This window comes from Agelaius phoeniceus, chromosome 6 (assembly GCF_051311805.1).
Source record: "Agelaius phoeniceus isolate bAgePho1 chromosome 6, bAgePho1.hap1, whole genome shotgun sequence".
NCBI lineage: Eukaryota > Metazoa > Chordata > Aves > Passeriformes > Icteridae > Agelaius > Agelaius phoeniceus.
The window spans coordinates 29,479,032-29,499,928 of record NC_135270.1 but is presented as its reverse complement, the minus strand read 5'-3'; the positions used below and the strand labels follow the sequence as shown (position 1 = coordinate 29,499,928).

The window sequence follows — 20,897 nt, the reverse complement described above, 5'->3', positions numbered from 1 at the left end:
CTGAACCCATCCTGAAGAAAAACCATAAGGCTAAAGTACAGTGGAGATGATTAGCTCCTTATTCATTGGCATGCACAGATTGAATCTACTGCTGTTACCTTCTATCTAGATCTTGATTGTTTGTTTCCCCATGAAAGCTAATAATTTCTTTTTTCTTGCTTTGTTAATAGTGCCTACAACTGGACTTGTTATCAATTTAACCTTTGGGCATGGATGGATTAAAAAATATCATTTCCCCCTCCTTGTGTCTTAATGTTTTTAGTCTGCCTGTATTTAAATAGCTAAACAATGAAATCTCTATTGTCCTCTCAAATATGTGATAATCTCTTCTTTATTTTACTGGTTGCAGAGCAGAGTCTCCCATGATGATGTGCATTTGAACATAGGTTATGCTGTTTTGGATCAGGGTTGAGTCCATAATTTTACTTGCATTTGATGTAAATATATATGTATTAATTATATTTTGTTTCCTCTGTTTATTTTTTGCTTTTAACTTCCACACCCCTGTGCCCCTCCCTCCCCCTGCCATGCAATACCCCCCAAGCCTTTATAACACCATGGCTGCCCAATGGTACAACTCCTAGTGGGGCTGGGGAAACAGCTGGAAGCTTCCTCAGGATTCTGCCTCTTACACAGGGGCACTGTTTAATATGAATCATTACTAGGATGCTGAGGCTAATCTGTCTAGACTTAATCAAAGGCTCCTAAACAGGAGCATAAAGGTTTCTAAAGCATTTACTGTAGCCTTCAGACATGTTATTAATGAATGTTATCCCTCTTGCCTCCCTTTGTGAAGGTGAACAGCTTTTATGTAACATTGATACAACAGCTGCTGAAAGAACTAACACTTCATAATCCTGATCATCACAGTATCAAAGTATATGTATGGATAACACAGTCTAACAAGTACATCTTTTAACAACTGTATTTATAATTTTAGCTTTTAAATGGTATTTTTGCAAATATTGCAGTTGAAACAGTTTTATTTTTTTCTGAGCGTACTATAACTTGTGAGGCTTGTCATGCTTGGCTTTAATGCAAAAGGATAAAGGGAATCCTCCCTCTTCATCCATGGTAATCCTCTGTAGTTTTTCACTGTTGGTTTTTCCCTTCCCCCATCTTTATTTCCTTTAATATCTCAATCCTGTTTGACAGAGTGAAAAAATGCTCTTTTGTAACATACTACTCCCAGTTTTGTATTTGAAAATGCACTATCCTAAAAGGTTTATTATTTCATATTGGGGAGAAAGCCATTGTGTTTGAGGCTTTGTGTCCATCCCTTCTCCCTACTTTCTCACTGGGGAAACAAAAAATAGATGAAATACATTTGCTTCGAGTCAGTAACTTCTGTCTTCTGGTTTTCCAAGAATAGCCAAATGCTGCCATTGGCTCACTAACTGTCAGGGAGACAGTGGAGACTGAGGAATTAATGCAGCCTCTTGAAAATACCAGCCCAAATGCATGATCATCATGAGTCATGGCTGAGTGCTCAGGTTATTTCACTCCTGCGATTTTTCTGCAGTAGAGACTCAGAGTCACAGAATGGGTCAGGCTGGAAGAGACCCTCATAGTGGGTCATCTGGTCCAACCTCTCTGCTCGATCAGGGACCTCCTAGAGCATGTGGCAGAGGATTGCATCCAGACATATCTTGAATATCACCTATCAGGGAGACTCTGCAACCTCTCTGGACAACATGTTCCAGTGTGTGATGACCTGTACAGTCAAGAAGTTCTTCCTCATGTTCCACTGGAACTTCCTGTGCATTGCTGCCTGTTTCTTCTTGTCCTATTTCTTGACACTTCAGAGAGGAGCCTGGCTCTTTTCTCTGACACTCTCCCTTCAGTACTTACGGACAATGACAAAGTCCCCTCTCAATCATCTCTTCTGGAGGCTGAACAGGCCCAGTTCCCTTAGCATTTTCTTGAGAGATGGTCCAGTCCCTTCATCATCTTTGGAGCCCATAGCACTTGTAGGAAGAGGACTCTTCTTGTCCCTTCTTGAGAGCACTGTCTGAACTCCTTCCCTAATCTGTCCCTTTCTAATTAACATGTGTCTTTTGGGATGTGCATGTCTCAGGGGAAAGCTTGAAAAGCCAGCACTTGATGAGAACTGATGACCGATAAAAATAGGTGGATATGGATGTCAAAATTTAAATCCATGAGAGATTTGGGGTGCACCCATAGCTGGCTGTGTTGTTTTCTCTCTGTAAAACCTAGTGGTTCTGTTTTTTCAGGTGTTGCAACCTACAACAAATCCTGTTGTAGGATGGGGACAGACATGCCAGGGGTTTGGTGGCATTATGTACTGAGAGTAAGTTGGGGGTGGGGGCAGCTCAAGAAATGGTGAGGTTATCTTGCTGTAGGTTTGGAGCCTTAAAAGTGTATGCTGGACAAATTTCTTCCTGCTCTGCTGCAAGGAGAGGATGCAGCACTTTGCTAGGAGTCAGGCCCCAGGAGAAGGGAAGAAAGGAGCTTTGAAGGGGAAAGGACCTTGGACCAGGTGCCTTAGAGGTGAACCCAGAGATGGCGTGCCTGAGTCAGGGGCAGTGTCATAGCATACCTGAAGTGCTTCTGCACCAATGCCTGCAGCATTTAGGTACAGGTTGGGCATCAGGAAGAGTTTCTTCACAGAAAGGGCGATTAGACATTGGAATGGGGTGCCCAGAATGGTGGTAGGAGTCACCATGCCTGGAGGCCTTCAAGGAAGGACAGGATCTGATAGTGCCATGGTGTAGTTGATACGGTGGTGTTTGGTCATAGCTTGGACTCGATGATCTCGGGAGTGTTTTCTAACCCAATTGAAGAAGCCCTTTCCGAGGGCCGTGTCCCCACGTCCCACAGCACCCGCACAAGGCGGGACCCCGCGGGCCGCCGGGGGCGGGGCCTATGCGCCGGGCCGCCAGGGGGCGCTGCGCGGGCCGCGCCGGGCAGCGGGGGCGGGGCTGCGGGCAGGCCGCGCGCAGGCGCAGCGCTGCCCCCCCGGCGGCGGCGGCGCGCGTCCCCTGCCGCAAGGGCCGCCGGTCCGTCGGCGGCGCGGGGGCGGGCGGGCGGCCCGGGCCCGGACATAAGATGGCGGCGGCGTTGCTGGGGCGGCGGCGGCGGCGGTTGCGGCTGTCGCGGAGCGCGGGCGGTGCGCGGCTCTGCCCGGGCTCGCAGGGCGGATAGAGCGGGGCGGCGCGGCGGAGCGGGGCCGCCATGGGCTCCCAGGTGCTGCAGATCCTGCGCCAGGGCGTGTGGGCGGCGCTGAGCGGCGGCTGGTACCAGGACCCGCACCAGGGCGCGGGGGTCAACGCGCTGCATCTGTACCTGTGGCTCTTCCTGCTCGGCTTCCCCTTCACCCTGTACATGGTGAGCGCAGCCCCGGCCTGTGCCGGGGCTCGGCCGGCCCTGGCGGGGCCCGGAGTGGGGGGGAGGGCCGGGAGGGGCCGCCGCGCGCGCGCCCCCTGCCCGCGGCGCGGCCCCGGGAACGGCCCCGGGCCCCTGCGCTGGGAGCGGGCCCGACCCCGCCATCGGGACTGCGGCGTTTCGGGAGCATCTACCTCTTCCTGGGAATCTGTGGGTGGGCGCTATCGGGGCGCGGCGGGGCTATAGGCGCTGGCACTTTGCCTTCGTCTTTCTGTTTACTTTCCTTAAAAATTGGAAATACCTCTGGCAGCTTCCGCTGCTGATCTCCTGGTAGGTCAGTAAAAAGCAGCTTCTACACGAACTGTCAGATTTAGCCAGTGTTTCTGACGGGCAGCAATATCAGTTTCTGACTTTTGAGTCTGGTGGGGAGATGTGGTTCCATAACCTAAAAGTTTTAGTTGGCTGTAGTGTGGTGTGTTGGCTGGCAGTGTATCTGTATTGTGTGTTATCGACAAGAAGTTCGTCTGGCTTTTTTGTTTGTGTCCAGATTTCAGTGTACTTGGTTTGTGAGAATTCCTGTCCTATATATCTTTGTAACTGACACTTCAGTCAAAGCTGTTAAAATACTAACCTTTAAACCTAGAAACTTTCTTGACATTTGGACTTAAAAGCACATAGAGGAGAGGTGTGATCAGATACAAGAAAAGGGGGTGGTTTCCTGTTGGGTAGTAGTTTTTTCCCTGTGTAAACTGTGTTTAACTTATGAAATGCTAATAGTTTACTTTGGGTTTTTCAATAGAAGAGTGTGTTCATATGTGTATTTGACCAGTTTTGTGCATATGAGGTAGAACATCGTTTGCAAGATTGCCAGATGCTGTGACAACCTAAAGTAGATGCTGTCTTGTGAAAATGTAGTTAGTGAATGAAATGTTGGAGATAAAATCATATGCAAGTGCAGTTGCAGAAATTGAGAGCTCTGAGGTCAGGCATTTGCTTTGTTTAAAAGCAATTTGTAAGGTTGCAGTATGAGACACTTCATACTAAGGACTAGCTAGTGTGGAGAAGAAGGTTACAACTTTATGGTTTTTAATTCACTTTACAGTGTCTTGAAAAAGCAGCTCTAATGCTTTTTGTTTGAAAACTTCTGGGCTGCTGGCAGGGAAACTAAAGGCTGAGACAAATTGCATTTAAAATTGAAGTTGCATGAGAACAGCTAGATAAAACTTTTAACTAAGCAGATACTTTGTATGAGAACTATGAATCTGTATCTATTGAAAGTTCTGCACAATATGGGAAGAGGAGACACCTTTTGGTTTCAAATATAGCTTTACAATTTTTTTAATAAATTGACAAATGTGAAATCTGGGCCAGCATTTGAGTCTCCTGCTGCTCTTAAAGCAGTAGGTAGGCTTCAGTTACCCATAGAATGGGGTACACTTCAGTGTTGCTTAAATAAGTTTTCCTGTATAAAGGGAAAAGACAGCAGCAAGCTGCTTTGGGTTTTGTTGAGGTCAGAGAAATTCTCTTGCTTCATAGCTCTGGACAAGTTAAAGATGCAACAAGTGCCAACTTCCCTGAGAATAAGTAGGGAGATTAGTCACAAGTTAAAGGAGATTGAATCATATTTGGCCGTTTTCCCTCTTTCCACCCTCTACAGTTTAAGTGTTGTCTAGACATAAACTAAACAGGCAGAACTGTGTTGGTCATCTTAGCCCTTTAGCATCTCGTAAGCTCTTTTTCAGAATAAAAAGCAATAAGTGTTGCATTGCTGTAGGCCATACATAAATAAGCAGAACTTGCTTAAAAAGTCTTAGGTAATTGTAATCTGAATTCTGAGCATGGCTCACTGGTGTGTAGGAGGGAGTTTCTAAACTAGCTTCAAGTGACTTGTTGCTGGCAGACAACCCTGTGTGTTTAAAAAATCAAGGTCTATAGAAAGACTGCTGATAGGTTTTGTATTACTTATAAAACTTCCCCATGTAAAGAATTACAAGATCATAGCATTGCTTTTATGCATTGGATCAGCAATAACTGTAGTTATTTCCAAGTTGTTTGTAGCAACAAAGACAAAATACAAAAGTATCCTCTAAGAATTTTGCTTGTAGCTGCCTTTCAATGCATTTAACAGTAGGCTAATCACTCTTCCCCCCCAAATGTTATTTAACCTCCAGCAGGAATAAAATGCACTAGGATATGGGAATTTAGGTGCACTTACTGCTCTAAGACTTGGTTTAGTGCATCCAACATTACTCTTTTTTTTTTCTGTGCATTTGTTTTGTTGCTCTGGTATTTTCAGAATGGAATCTGGTAATGATTGTGGTCAGAAAGTAATGCCATAAATCTGTGTGTTCCTTTGTATGTGTATGCCTGTACTGTTAGGGTTGATGGATTTAATGTGTGGTACAAATCAACTTAGAAAAACTAACATTAGAATTCAATTACCAACCTTTTTTCCTTAGTCCCTCATCTGCCTTCTGAGCTTAAGCGTGTGCAAGTGAGTGTTGTACACTGTACAGTGTATACCTAAATGTACCTTTTTTGCCAATCTGGATACTTTTTCTTGTGTGTACAGTTAAACTGTGGTTGTTGGAAGTGTGGCAAAATAAATATGTCAATAATGAAGGACCTGGGGTCTAGAGTAAGCTATGCCTGCTTTAGGGAAGCAGCTTGAATCTGTGTTCTTGCGTTTGTGGCTTGGCAGTACACATACAAAAATTCTGCTTTCTGGACTAGTTAAGTCTATCCTGTTTGTGTACTTGTATTCAGTAACAGACTCAACTGTGCTTGTTGATGTGCCTTTCTATTGTAAGAGCTGATCCCTGCTTTTACTCTAATGCAAAGCTGAAATTGGGAGAAGAAAATGTGCTTTCTATATGGGGAAGCTGTCCAATCACTTTGTAAAATCTAGTGGTAGAGTTGAAAAAAATACCCTGAATACAGAGGCCAATGTGATGCATCAGTGTTGCAGGGGGGAGGGGAAAGAGAGGAGGCTGCCAAAGCACTTCCCCTAGTCGGAATGCTGTTTCAGCCCCACCACGTGTGCATGAGGGGGTGAAGTCTTGGCTCTGGCACTTGTGGAATTTTGCCAGTGACTGAAGAGGAGCCAGGACTGTACCTTGCTTGGGGTGATGGGCTCGCATGTACCTACAGAACTTGTCTGTCAAAGTCGAGCTCGTTTAGTCAACAGTTCACTTAATTTCCTGACTTGTGTACATAGTTATAGAAGTAGGTCATATAAATGTAGCTTCACGTGGAAGTTTTTTCCACTGAAGTTGTTGAAATATGTCCTGTTTCTTAAACTAAGATGTTAAATAATTGAAATTCAATTTATGATAGCAATTCCTGATATGCCATATTGTTCTAAGACACTTGCAGTCTCTTGCTACTCAAGTTTCAGTGGTATTCTTTGAGGTTTTGGTCAAAAACTAGATAACTTGTGACTGAACTTTCTTCCGGATAATGGCAGTTCTTAAGGGCTCTGTCCATAAAAAAGAATTAAGGACTAAACTATGTCTGTTGTTTCCTGATTCATCGTCTTTTCCAGTAAAACTGTTTCTATAAAATACTGGGTTCAAAATACTTGTACTTTTAACTCTTTTTACTAGATGACTTACTTCTTAATGTTTATGTGATAACACCTTTATGTAGGGATCTGTAATCTGGTTCTATTTTGAAGACTTATCTGTTAAAAACACTCATAGTAATGCATTTATTTTTTGAAGATAATCTGGAATTTTTGTTACATCTGTGGGGCCTAGCTAAAGCCAGGTAATCAGATTAGGTAGGACCCATATAGTGTTAGTTTCTTCGTAAGGATGTTGTACAGTCTGTAATCAATGAAATTTCCTCTGGTTCCTGGCACATATGTGCTGGAAACATTCATTTGAGATACAGTGACCTTCTGTAGTTTGAATGGAAATATTTTAGTGCTGGAAGTGATGGTGGGAGGTTTCTTTTCTATTTTGAACATTGGAATCTAGGAGTGCTTAAACCTTTTTTTACCTACTCTTTTAGAAAAGGTGTGTTGTGATACGAGTGAGCTAATTTAAGAGCCAGGAGGTTTCAGAAGACATAGTCCTCCTTAACTATGCCTTCCTGTATCTTACTTTTGTCCATATGAATATCTTGCTTTTGTTAAATTCACTTGAAAGATCTAAATTTGGAAAGTAACTTGTCGGAAAGGTGGTAGAAAATCAGTGTCCTTCTCTCTGCCCCCCATATTTGAGAGAACTACTTAGCTTCCCTTTAAGATTCAGATAAATAATTTTGGGTAGGAACTTATCTAATAGTTGGGTTTGTTCAGTAATTAGATAACTGAAGTTTTCAACAGAACATAATTAAAAGCACACAGTTTTTATATAGTTCTGTTTAGCTCTTTATATTGTACAAGAGCTTCTGTTGTGATGACTGCTGTGGAGTATGTGTTCTTTTGGTGCTAATGCAAGTGAGTAGAAATGTGCAGTAAAAATGGGTGTTCTCTGAAATACTGTTGCAGCTGTAGCCTTGTGGCCAACTGGTGTCTAGTAACAACTCTGGCCTGAAGGTTTTAGTGTGCTGGGCTCAAGTAAAATGCTTTAGTATTTGAAATTATTTTGATTTTAAGATGTAATCTAGTGAGAAATTTCTATGACTCAGATTTGTATTCCAGTCCTGAAGGTGGTATCACATGGGATGCTGGTGACAAACATGTCTCTCCTCAAATGTGGTAAAGTGCTGAGCACAGTTGGAAATGGAAGTCTCACTTTAACTTGCTTTGTCTTGTGGAGAGAAGACCCCAAATTTATGTTGAATGCTTCGAAGTTTGGCTTAGAAAAACAGAAGTTGCAAGTGGTTTAGCTTAGGCTGCAGTAAATTTCCTCTTGAGGCTGTGCTGCAGACAAGTTGCTGGTGCCATGGGTGGCAGTGCTGCACCACAGCATGATACTTGATGTCAAGTGTTTTCATATGGCAGACTAAGCTAGCTAAAATGCCTTCTATTCCCAGAATATATACCCTATTCTGAGATGAAAACCTACTACAAATATGAGAAAGAAAAGGTAATCAGTTACCTTAGCTTTTTAAATTTTTTTCTGCAATCCTGTGAAAACAGGGTATGAGGAAAAAGTTTGAATTCCCTGTGAGGTTTGCTGTAAGTTACATGAGGTGTTTTGCCTTTTTTCGGTACTTGTTCTTAAAGCTTTCCTTTGAAAAACTGGAAGTGTAGATTTTGCAAGATAACCTGAATATACTGTGACCTCACTGCTGACGGAGTAGAGGCGAGAAATTGATGAGCTCTCTAGACAGAAAAGTAGAGGCACATCTTTTATGGAGTAACTCTAGCTTTTGTTATCTAGCATTAGTCTGGCTCTTCTGGTAATGCCTCCTGAGCACTGGGTATTATAGAGGAGAGGAAAGTTGAAGCTGTGTGTGATGGGGTAGCAGACTGCCTAGCAGGTACAGGAAGTTCATGCATTTTCCCAAAGTTAACAGGCTGGCAGGAAACCGACTCTGAAGTTTTTGGAAGTGGAGGCACCTCATTTCTTGAGGAAACCATTCTAGCATGGCTTCAGGGGTTGTAGGGTTGCCATACCATTGTGGATCCTGTTTGCTTATTGATGCTGGTTTTAAATAGCTTGGTTTCCTCTTTCTCCTCCTTAGCTGGTGCTCGGTGAGTGAATCTCTGTTCATCATGGTGATGTTCAGCTCAGCATACAAAATAAAACTTAGCAAACTTCAGCTTAGTTGGCCTGGCTTACTTCAAATGTTATATTCAGTGTTGACTTAACTTGTTTTGGAGGAAAAGGTAGGTGTTAATGATGGTTGTCAGACTTGACTTGTTTTGGAGGAATATCTTCCTAAGTTACAAGGAGTCATCATGGTGATCAAAGTTCCAGGGGCGTCTTGAAGAGTCAGAAGGGGAAATGAGTAGAGAAAAGGAAAAGTAGGCCTCTCTATTCAGCACATATGACCAGGTTGAGTCCTTTAAAATTGTTTGGCTGACTACTGTGGTTAAGTTATGCTTAAAATCCTTCTAGGATTCAGGGCAATAGTTTTAGGTAGGAGATTGTTACATTGCATGATGTTACACTGTGTTATCAGCCAGTCAATTTTAGACGGCTCAAAATGTTTCTATGCACTGGTTAGAGAGGCATTGCTGTCTTCTACTCTGAGCATTGTTTTGACTCTGCAAGATGTTCCTGGGGCTTTTTTATCAATGATGACTCTTCCCTTCCCATGGTCTCTCTAGGGAGATAGGAAAATTAGCTGGAATTGTCCTTCAGCCATGAGGTCTAAAAAGACAGCTCATTTGTTCTACTCATTTAGTACATTAATGTTCAAGCTGGATATCTGATGTTTAATTCTGATTGTCATATGTCCGTGTGTATTTTTATATTTTGGAGGTATATCTCAAACTACACTGTGAGCAGGGTAAAGGATAGTGGTGCAGTGAAATACTTCACAACCTAAACTTTTGTTGCTTTTGTAAAGGAAATGGTCAAATTTTGAATAAATACTGAGACTAAATATCTCATTTTGTTTAATCACTGCCTAGGGAAATGGCAAAATTTAAAAACACAAATAAAGTGTGTTTTAGAAGGATGAATGCATTGAAGTGAAATCTGAAGTTTAACCAGTACTTGGAACACTTCTCCTCAATAGCTGTCAGGCTGGACTTTGTCAATACCTATTGCTGAAGTGATTGATTTGTGAAAGCCTTACTTACCTCTGCAAGAGCTGCATGCATTCCACTCTTAGCTTAGAGCAGAATTTCAAATGTTGCGTTCAGGACTGAGGGGTTTTTTTAATGTGGTTTCTGACCGCCTTTCATACAGATGAAAAATTTTTTTCAGAACGTGTGTTGACTACCTTTCCATGGGCATACAATGATCTAGCACAAATCTTTGCTGCCCGTGGTCTTGCAGGTTGGGTTCTGCTGTGCAGTGTGTGAGTCACACATGTGGGCAACCTCTTTATGTATGCAAGTAGGAAACAGTTTGGCTTTTGTGACTGATCAGTGTCTTGTAATGCAGCAGTAGCTGTTGGAAGCTGACAAGTGAAGTCAAAACACCAATGTTTGGTATCTATGCAGGTTTTCTCCTGTCCAGTCATGCTGTCAAACGTGCATCAAGTTTTTCTGAAATGGACTTGATGCTGTGTACTAGCCCTGAAATAAGATCTCACCCCGTGCTTTGTTGGTTTTTTATGTGCTTAAAATCTTCCCCTTTTTTTCTACTCATAGCAATTAAAAATATATATCTCACACATGCTAGCTCTAAATTTCCTAGTCTAGGTCTTGCATTGCAAAAGCATAGAAGGAGAGAGTGAGAGTTGAGCTTGGTTCTCAAGCTAGTTTATTTAGTACAATGCTGTGGTGATTTAGTATCTTTGCTAGTGCAACGGTTTCTTTCTTCTGTGTTGCTAGACAAGACTGGCTGTAGGTGGTGTAACTTTCAGAATTATCATATTTTCTCCATAAAACAAACAGTTAAAATCTAGGGAGTGTTCTTATGGATATCTGACCTTGTGTTCATTAACTTTTTCTTGTTCTTTTTTTGAAAGGCTCTTCCTTCTTCCATGATGATAGTAGCTGTCTACTGCCCAGTGATAGCAGCTCTCTTTATCGTTTTGAAGATGGTGAATTACCGTTTGCACAGGGCATTGGATGAGGGAGAAATTGTGGAGAGGAATGCCAGTGAGCATATGGACAGAGGTGCAAAAACAGAACAAAGCAGTGTTTCAGTGAAGAGGAAAGACAGCAATGGGCCCAGGTAAGTTGTCTGCTGAATTTTGCATCCTGCTTCAAATGACTAACTGGTCCTGTCTTCATCAGCTGTGTAACTGGAATTGTGATTGACATTAAACACTAGGGAATGTAGATACAGAGCTCTGTGGTTCTGAAAGATGGTTTTAAGTCTGGTTTTGAAAAGTAGACTTATTTATGTGTTAGGTTTGAAATAATGCATTCACAATAATTTCCTAGTTCCTCCCCCAAAGGAGTTCAAGAGCAGTATTGAACATGCTGGAAACAATAGCATGGGAAATGTGAGCCGATTAGGTCACTAAATGTTTAATGAACATAATTAGTACAAGTAATCTAATTTCAGTAGTAGATGTAGTATTAAAAATCTAGCTGTCAAAGACCACATACTACATGCTAATTCTTTCCTCACCAGGAGGAGTGTCTGATTGGGTTGCAATTTTAGTGTTGCAAAACCAGGAGTTGGATATAATGCTTGACTCCAGTCAGTCTTTTCAAGGAGAATACTGTCCTGTGAATTTGGAAATTCTGGAAATGTTGTGCTCAGTAATGACGATAATGATTCTCAAGTACTGTCAATAGGAGGTGATTCCTTTCCAGAGATCTCCTTTGTAGCCATCGTAAAACAATGCCAGAGGTTTTCCTCCTCTGACCAGACTATTTGGAGAAAGAAGAGTAAAAGATGACTCATCAACAAGGCTGGCTTGACCAGTTTGATCAGACTGTGGATGTTATGAGCTCTAATATCAAAGCCTCTGCCTGCCTTAGATAATTTGAGACCATCTTAAAAGTTAAACTGCATGAAATAAATCAACCTTGAATTGTTAGCTTTTAGAGATGGCCTTTCTCTTGTCTCTGAGTTTCCGGTACTAGTAGCCATGAGTAGTTTTGAAAGAGAGGTGATTTGTATGTCCTGACTCTTAAAAGATTGTGTGTCTTACTAAGGAAACGTGGTTGAAAGAAGCCTCTTGAGTGTATTTATTGTGATGCTTTTAAAGAGATGAAGTGTTCAACTGCTGCTCTTTAAAATGATAAGCCTAGAAGTAAAAGGACATTCCCGTCTATATATGGGGTAGCTCCTCGTGGTCGTAGGTTCTTGCGTGTCTTCTCTCAGCTCAGGTATTGTTGGCAAAAACGATGTCTTAGATTCCTCTAAAGCTGATATACAGTAACTTCTCGTATCAATCATTTATAAACCTGACCTGTTTTCCATGATGTGTTTGGCAACTGAAGCTGCTGATATTAATTGTGACTCTGTTTAGATCACCCTATACCTTACCAACACTGTACTGAGGTATTTTGGCAGGCTGCTTCCCTAATTGTATCTTAATGCTTACTCTGCTTAATAAAATTCATGGAAGTAAACTAGTGGTCTGTTCTTTCTCATGCAACCTTGGTGATGCATGTTTTAGATGTGACCTTTAGGCATTTTGTCTGAGTTGTTTTTGGTGGGGTTTTTCTTTTTGTTTGGTGTTTTTGCTATGTAGCTTTTGCTTCCAAAACGGGCCCAGAGTTGGTAAGGGAATTTCTGCTAGTGTTGTGAATTACTTCTGGTTGTTTCAGTTCTGTTTTGTCTAGGGAGCACTTGACATGGGACGAGATACTACATTATAAGCATTGTGAGCTCAGAAGTAGAGGTTAGTTTAATGCTGTGTGTCCTGCTTGCCAACTAAAGTTTCATTAACTTTTATATGATCCTTGTTCCCACTTTCAGGTCTCTTAACTAGAACTGGGAACAAGGTCAATGCAGAAATTACGGAGTTACTTTTTGGTAAGTGGGATGTACAGTATACACTAATCTTTGCCTGGAAGCTGACAAGAACTCTGGGGTAGCATTCAAACCAGTAGATGGGATGTAGAATGAGTGTTTGATATTGAGCTGTAACCTCCTTAGCAAGTTAAAATTGGAACACTAATAAAAACCCAAACTGGTCGGGGAAGAGAATGTGTGTGTAGGATTTTCTGATTTTTAAACTCTGCTCCCCTAATCCAAGGTGGATATAGGGGAGATCTGAGCAGAGATACTATCTAAAATATTTGCATAATCAGAATATTAGTTTTGATAGCTTAGGCTACAGCATGTGATACTGAATAGATATGCATATAGTATAGTTTGCAAAGCCATCCTCGAGTTGTTACCCTGCCACATATACAGTCATGGAGACCACTTTAGATAGAAATCGTAGTATATTTCTTTGCAGGATTAAGCAGTGGTTGTGTTCAGGATTTTGTTTAGCTTCTAAGAACTGCTGTTCTTTTTTTCTGAAGATGTTTATCATCCAAGTGGTGCTTTCAGGTATCTAACAAATTATATGCTGTCGTTTGTGGGCTTGCTTGAACTGCTCATTTATCTTCAGTTAGTTGTGGTTTGTGGATGGGGGTTTCTTTCCATGAAACTTTGGTATGTTTAAGCAAAGAACAACTTACCATTCCTTTAGAAATGCCTTGTTTATTTTTTTTCTCTCCTCTTTCTAAAGCTGAAATTCTCTAGTTAATGTTTTTGAAAGAAAGTCTTAATTTAGAGAAAGGAACGTGAGTTGCTGTTTTCGTACTTCAGGTGTTAGTATGGTAATGTTTGTGTGAGGTTTCATGAAAGCAAGTGGGGGGGGATAGAGGCTCTTGGTCTCATAGGAATATAGAAGCAGTGTAAGCATGATCTTTGTTGGGTATCAGTGGACCCACATAAATAATTTAAAGCACTTAAGTCAATCTTTTTTTGGATATATGAATATAGCTTCTTGTCAGTGGCTGTTATGGTTCAAAGTGTCATAAAGTGTTCATCTGGTGACACTGGTGTTCCTAATCTCCACCAGCACCTGTAATAATGATGCTACATAAATTTCACGTCTACTTCTACCAAGTAAAGCTAGTAGCTGGAAAATGTTGCATCTTTGAAATATTTACGGTCTACTTAAATTTGAGCAAATAAAATTTGAAAAAGGTCATCTCTCTCAAAGACTGTTGCCTTTGCTATTTATTCTCCTTGCAGTTTTCTGTGGCTGGGAGACATGTTCTTGAGTTTGGAGTTAGTTTTTAATTTTGACTATCATTAGTGACTCAGGCTTGGAAGAAAATTTCTCTTAATACTTGAATCTGTTGTGATCTAGCATTTGCAGTACATGCCGTGGTTCTTATGTATTTTGACAGCAGCCTCCTGACTAGTTACCCTACTCTTTTATTGGACATTAAGGACAGATGATGATTTTCAAAAGATAATAAAACTCTTCCTCTGCTTTGTCCAGAAATCAAAGAAACTTATTTCTGATTACCCCTTGAAGTTCTGGTCTGAATGTCAGATTTCTGTAGTCAATCACCTAAGTCAGATTTTAAACCTGAGTTCATGTAGACTTATGGCCTTTTCATGCATTTGGTTAGTCTCTGACATGCTGATGAGATATACCTGCAGATAGTAATTTTCCTTCAGAGTTACTGATAATTAGAAACAGTAGTTTTAATTTGCTTTATGTCATCTTTGAGTGCCTCTTTCACAGCAGTCTCTCTTGCTGGCTGTAATTTTTTCAGTCTTCTTGATTTGTGTTGTAACTTCACTGCAGTTATTTTGTTTGCAAACTGTAATGTGTAACACTTGCCTAAGAATGAAGACAGCAAACTGTAAGAAACAGATGGTAGAATTTCATATCAGGAAGTCCTGGCCACAGCACTAGTGTCAAGTAGCTCCTAAAGAACTCTGGATGTTGCAAAAGTCTGGGTATTTAGGCATACAGTGGTCAATCCTAGAAATCTGTTTCCTGCTTCTTCCTGCAGACTTGATTTGTTGATGTTTTTTACTAGCTTTTGTTCATTCATTTGTGTGTGCTATCACAGAATATAGGAGCTGTGAGTAGAGTGGCGGTGATGGATTTTGTTGTTGCTTATGCTGATATCTGGTGGTTCAGTTTTAGACAAAATTGCTGCCTTCTTTGGCTAACGACCTGGTTCTATGCATGGAAGCTTATTTGCAATGACTTATTTTTCTACTTCATAAGATGTACTTTAATCACATGCAATGTTTCTCAATGAATTATTCAAACAGGAAAGGAATTTCATCTTTCTGTGAAAGTCATTCTTTATTGTATCTTCAGTTGACGTTGTAATGTATGCTGAACTTAAGCATTGTGAGAATTTTTCAGTTTAGTCTTTAAATTCATGTTATGTCCTTATGTATTCTTAAAATGCTTACAGAAGGAATGCTTTGGCTGAAGCTGGTGCTGATTCTTTTAAAATTCATTTTCCTTACCTGCCTTAGCATAATTGATAATACTAGGTCAGAGAGGGCTCTGTAAACAGCCATCTCCAAGAGTATGCCTGTCTCATTGTTCAGCTGTAACAAAATGGTGGCTTCTCACTTCTTTTTTTAATTTGCTGGAGTTGGACCATAGTTCTTCTGCTAGCTAACGGCTGGTTGTCTTTTAAGTTAACTTATTTTTACTGAAGGAATATAGATATTCTTAACTTCAAACTGTCCTTTTTTTTGTCATCTCTGATGTAGGAAGAATCGTGTGCTTCTTATATTATTTAGAGTGATTCCCGAAGTTGTGCCTGTACACCTCTCCAAGATGACAACAGCTTAACATGTTGTGCTGCAGGATGAATCATGTGTCAGGTCCTTTAGTGCGCAGACAGTTTGTTTACAATATCCTTGATTGATGTCCATGTATTTCAGAAACTATTGGAATCACAGAATATGCTGAGATGAAAGAGACCCCATCAGGATCATCGATTCCAATTCCTGGCCCTGCACAGGCCACCCTATTAAGTGTTGTTCCTATTGTGTAAGACTTTCCTATAAGACTAGTTGTCTGTTCAGTAAGCCTTGCAGTGCTTCTGTCCATTTGTGTTCCCTTCTTCAGAGGGCCTTTGTCTTTAGTGTATTTGGTCTGACGGACGAGCATTGTGCATGAGTACTTTAAGCAAAATGCTGGAATTTGATTGTTGAGAAGCTGTTGTTCATACCTGGGAAGAAGCAGAGAGGATCAGTGTCAAATTACCCTGCAGATACTCCTGGATCAAGGTGCTTGAAGAGAACTTTAGTGGGATAGGAAAAAGAGTACCTCAACTGCTTCCTCTTTGCAATTAACAATCAGTGCTGGGTTGGATCCTTGTGTTTTAGTCCTCAACTGACTTCAGACCCCATTGTCATAATGGATGAATCCAACTTGCTTTTTTTTTTTTTCATAAAATATTTGCCTTTGGCAAGCTGAATTCTGTGGAATTACAATTTGATGGTGTTGCTCTAGGAAATACTTTCAAACCAATAGTTATTAATTCTGAAAGGGTGAGATCACTAGGATGCAATGATATATGTGTTGTACCTCAAAATATTGCTTGGTAGGAGCTGTAAAGTATCTGAAGGGAAGTTATTTTTGAGTAGAAAGATGTGGTTTGCATCCCTGGAAGAAATACTATGGCCCTGTATATCTCTGCATGTTTAAAAGCTTTCATATATGGCTTTCTTCATTAGCCATCCTTGCTTTTGCTCCCAGATTCAGTCTAAGGAAAGGACCAAGAGGCCTTTCCATGCTCTGAGTTCTATGTAGTATTTTCTTCTAGAGGTGAATTTCTGGGTGTTATGTTTGAACAGCTGATCCAAAAGTAACATGTGCACATAAAGACCGGGAGAACTTAAAATGTCAGCACTTTGGAATGCCTTATAGGGCCTAAGTCTTCACAGTTTGTGTTGGCTGGTGACAGTGGGCTTGGGGGAGCAGTTTCTGTGAGAGTGTATAGAGTGCTCTGGCTCAGACTGAGCTTCCTGTGTCAAACAGCCAGTGTTCATCCAAGATATTGGGATATATTTGAGCCCATGATTTTTGAGAAAGGAAAATCTGTTTTGAATATGCGCTCAACATAGACAAAATTTTGTTTAACTGGTGGGGATAATGTGTTGATTTTTTTTTTTAATGTTTCAGTGACCCTGGTGGAGGGATTGAGATGTCAGAGTTCATACGAGAAGCAACTCCCCCTGTTGGCTGTAGTTCACGCAATTCTTATGCTGGGATAGATCCAAACAACCAGGTAAGAATTAAAGCTACTACAGTTGTTGCTTTAGTATTGTTGGCTTTGCAGTCCGTAGATAACCTCTTCCTGTTATTTTGTGGGGGTTTTGGGTAATTTATATTAGATTAAAAATAATTTTCTTTTTTGTATGTAACTGCATTATTAGGAAGGCATTGCATTCTCCCAGCAGCGTAGCTCTCAACCCATCTTGTACTTAAATTAGGAATAGCTGGATTTTGAAAGGGAACCTACTGTCCCATCAGTAACTATTCCCTTTTCCTCAGTTAGCTTTCTTCTGATTTAAGAAATCAAAATGGCTCAGAGTATGGTGAGCTAAGTACTAAGAAGGTAGTGGGATTCCCTTGTCCCTTTGGGTAGCTCAAGCTGTATCTTCATGCTGATGTTCTAACTTTGTCTTCCTCCCTTACTTTTGTTTCTTCTACTATTTAAAGTTTAATCTGTAAATTTAAATGCCGTATTTGAGGAAGCTTATGTTAAATTATCTTAGAATATTTCCACTGCTGATTATCTCTTGCAGTTGTGAATGGCTTTCTGCAGATTATTATTCCTGATAGGTCAGATTTGGGGGTCAAAAAAGTTAGTTTGCTGAAGCATAAAGAAAGATAAACTGCTAGAAATGGAAAGACTAAAACTGTTTAATTTTTGCATGTCCTCTGCAAAATCTTCACTTCCTTGATTGTTCAGCAGGATTGGGAAGAAAGCAATAAATAGGGAGTCCTGCCAGATGGAAGTGCTGAAGAACGTGGCTTTATTACATTTTAATGTAACTTCATTATGCTCTAGTTGCCTTGAATTTCACTGGGGAAGTTACTCTGTTTCCGTATTACGTCTACCAGGTCTATGTGTTCAAATTCCATAGTGTTGGATGTGCTGTTCCTTCTGTTTGGCTTGTGACATTTAGCTGGTTGTGGCTAGTTTTTATCAACCCTTCATGAGGACAAGTAGATGAAGTGGTCAGGCTGTACAGTTATGTTGATAATGAACAATGCAGCATCCTGGTAAAGACACAGAACCTGTCTTCAAATGACATGGAAGTCCTTGGCATGGTATTACAATATCATGTTCTTCTAATTAGCTCTCTGAGCAAGCAGTAGATAACCAAGTGCAGTGGTATACTAATGCTGGTGTTTTATCTGAATCAAGCTCAGTTATGCAGCATAGATACTCTCAAGAGATTTTCCTTCAAGGGAGAAGGCATTTGCTGGTGCAAAGGAATAGGAAGTGATAGTCCATGTAGGAAGATCGAAACATGATGCCCAGACTAGTTACTTGACTGGTCTTGGGAAAAAATATGTTCCAAACATAACAGTTTTAATATTAAAGCATGTGAAGAAGTTCAAGCTACTGTGAAAGAAAGTATAGTGTATTTGTTCTAAGAAAATTAGTATTCACTTGTCCTCTGATTGAATGTGCAGCATCAAAAGGGAACATGAACAGTTAGCATCTGAGTTCTGTTCAGTTGTTCTGTATGAAATAGCTTTCCTGTGATGATGCATTTGTATTCAGTGACATATTATTGAATGGAAAACTGTTGAAACATGACAAAAAGAGTTACTAAAAGTGTGTGTGACAATGTTGCGAAGCAAATGTATTAAACAAGCTCTTAGCTGTTTTTTCAGATTATACATAAAGCCATTGTTCTTCTGTGCTATGGCTGAATAGGATCTGCACGCATCTTCAGGTTACCTGAAATTGCTGTGCTTACAGAAAATAACTAGTAGAATTTTGCTCTTTTTCCCAGAGTAATTTTAACTAGGCATTTTTGGAAAACAGCATCCCAGTAAGTATACATCTATCAATCAAATGGCCATCATATTTATGTATTATAGGTTCGGATTTTGCCTGAGTGCTCTTCCTCTATTTTATTTCTGAGTGATTTAATTATCTGACACCTGCATTGTTGTATGCTCTTTGTAGTTGAAAGGTTGTATTGAAAATGTTATTGAAGGTAAGACCAAATTCTCTTTAGCATTTCTGCAAATGCACTTTAAGACCAAATTCTCTTTAGCACTTCTGCAAAGTAATCTCCAATGGATTATAGGATATATTTAGAAAGGTAGATTGCAAACCTAAATGGTGAAATTTTTTGTATGAGCAGGTACCATGCCTACTGGTTTGCCATTGAATGTGAAATTAACTGGGAAAATATGTATCTTTTCACATGGGAACAATTTTTGGATTTAGCTTGGTGTTTATTGTGAACAGATAAGTTTTATACTAAGATGGATAAGTTTTATACTAAGATTATGTTTTCTTTAAGCATTTTAGGCAACCAGAATCCTGGCATTAAATGTTAAGTTTTACAACAGCAATTATTACTGTCACACTGCACTTGTACTTTGTTGCCACATTATGTCAGGAGAATTCCTAGATTAGAAACTTTTTAAAATTAGCATAGTAAAGTCTCCATGAACACTGGCTTTTGAATTGAATAGTGCTGTGATGTATTTGGATGCTTAATTATATGACTTTTCATCTCTTTGTAGTGGAAACATAGTCAGAATTTTACAGCACTGTGCTGCTGGATGCTTTTGTGGCTTTAAAAACCTCTCCTAGGTGTATAGGCAAATGCATGAGTTGGACTAATAGGAAATAACAATTGTTTATTTCCTGAAAGTGTACAGCTTTTTACATAATTTCCTGTTTCTAGGTTGGATCTGGGTTATCTCGTCTGGGAACAGCAGCAACCATCAAAGGTGAGATTTTTAGCTAGTTAAATTACCTTGCAGAAGCACTTCAAATCACTATTGTTTACTGTGTTGTTTCCAAATACTGTCTGCCTTCTATCTTGACGATTTTTCTTTTTTGAGTGAAACATAGCATTTACTAGTTGGGGGAAGTCTTCTTTGGACATGCAAATGATACGACCAAAGCATAAGGAGAGAATAATCTGGGGTCCATAGTCTACTTCCCATGTAATGACAGCTTTTCCATTTGCCTATAAAATGCAGAGCCAAAGGGTTGGTTAGGGTAGACCTCTCTCTACTATTTTGAGTTCAGTGAAACCAATTACCCTTCTGGTATTGCATATCAATGACTTGATTACTTCTTGTTGTTTGACATTTAGCTGAAGTAATTTCCAGCCCTTGTGAACTCCTCTAAGATGAAAAGATAATTTTGCATATTATGAGTATTTTCTTGTAAATTTATCCAGCCAATAATAAGGCAAAAAAAAAATTGAATGCAAATTTTTGTCACCTTGATTTTGTTTTTCTCCTTGCTTTTCTGACCATTAGAAGTATTTTCTTAGTCTACCCTTTTTTTATGGACAACCCTGAAAAAAGAAATATTCCAGTAGATGCACTTTGAAGGGAAAAAAACCCGATCTTGATTGCCATTGAGTTCTGTGGAAGATAATAGAGTAGACAATACTCATATCTAAAAGAAATCTTGTGTTATTGTAATTTTGTAACTACTGTTACTTACCTATAGATGAAGAAATACAAGCAACAGTCTTCCATGACAGTTGAGAATGTAGGTGTATCTGTTAATACTTTGAGCACTAGTACTCTTTTTTTCTTAAAACTTGCAGGTGATACTGACACTGCCAAGACCTCTGATGATATCAGTTTGAGTCTTGGCCAGAGTTCTAGCCTGTGTAAAGAAGGGAGTGAAGAACAAGGTAAAATTTCTTCTTCTCCATATTTAAACATGGTGTTTTGTTACCAAAGACCCTTTGCTTAATATGCTAAATAAATTCATGCAGTTTACTGATACCCTTTCTTGGAGTCTATCTTGAAGTTCCCTGTTTCCTTTCTTAACTACTCAAGCTTCTGAGATGCGTAATTTGAATGCT

General features: G+C 40.1%; 1 protein-coding gene across 9 annotated transcripts in view; it reads left to right on the top strand.

The window, feature by feature from the left end:
• Nucleotides 1–2,988: 2,988 nt before the first annotated feature.
• Nucleotides 2,989–20,897, top strand: part of PCNX1 (pecanex 1) — an 89,865-nt gene continuing 71,956 nt past the window's right edge. For 4 of the 9 annotated variants that reach the window (XR_013182791.1, XM_054635614.2, XM_054635615.2 and 1 more), the window contains exons 1-5: nt 2,989–3,348; nt 10,885–11,093; nt 16,993–17,098; nt 19,752–19,797; nt 20,634–20,723. Coding sequence is in view for 8 of the 9 variants with exons in the window: in XM_054635614.2 (XP_054491589.2) it covers nt 3,196–3,348; nt 10,885–11,093; nt 16,993–17,098; nt 19,752–19,797; nt 20,634–20,723 (604 nt within the window). In the remaining variant the exon portion in view is untranslated. Of the gene's footprint in view, nt 3,349–10,884; nt 11,094–12,797; nt 12,855–16,992; nt 17,099–19,751; nt 19,798–20,633; nt 20,724–20,897 lie in introns of those variants that run through there. The other 5 variants (XM_054635621.2, XM_054635620.2, XM_054635619.2 and 2 more) reach the window with 2 other exon arrangements.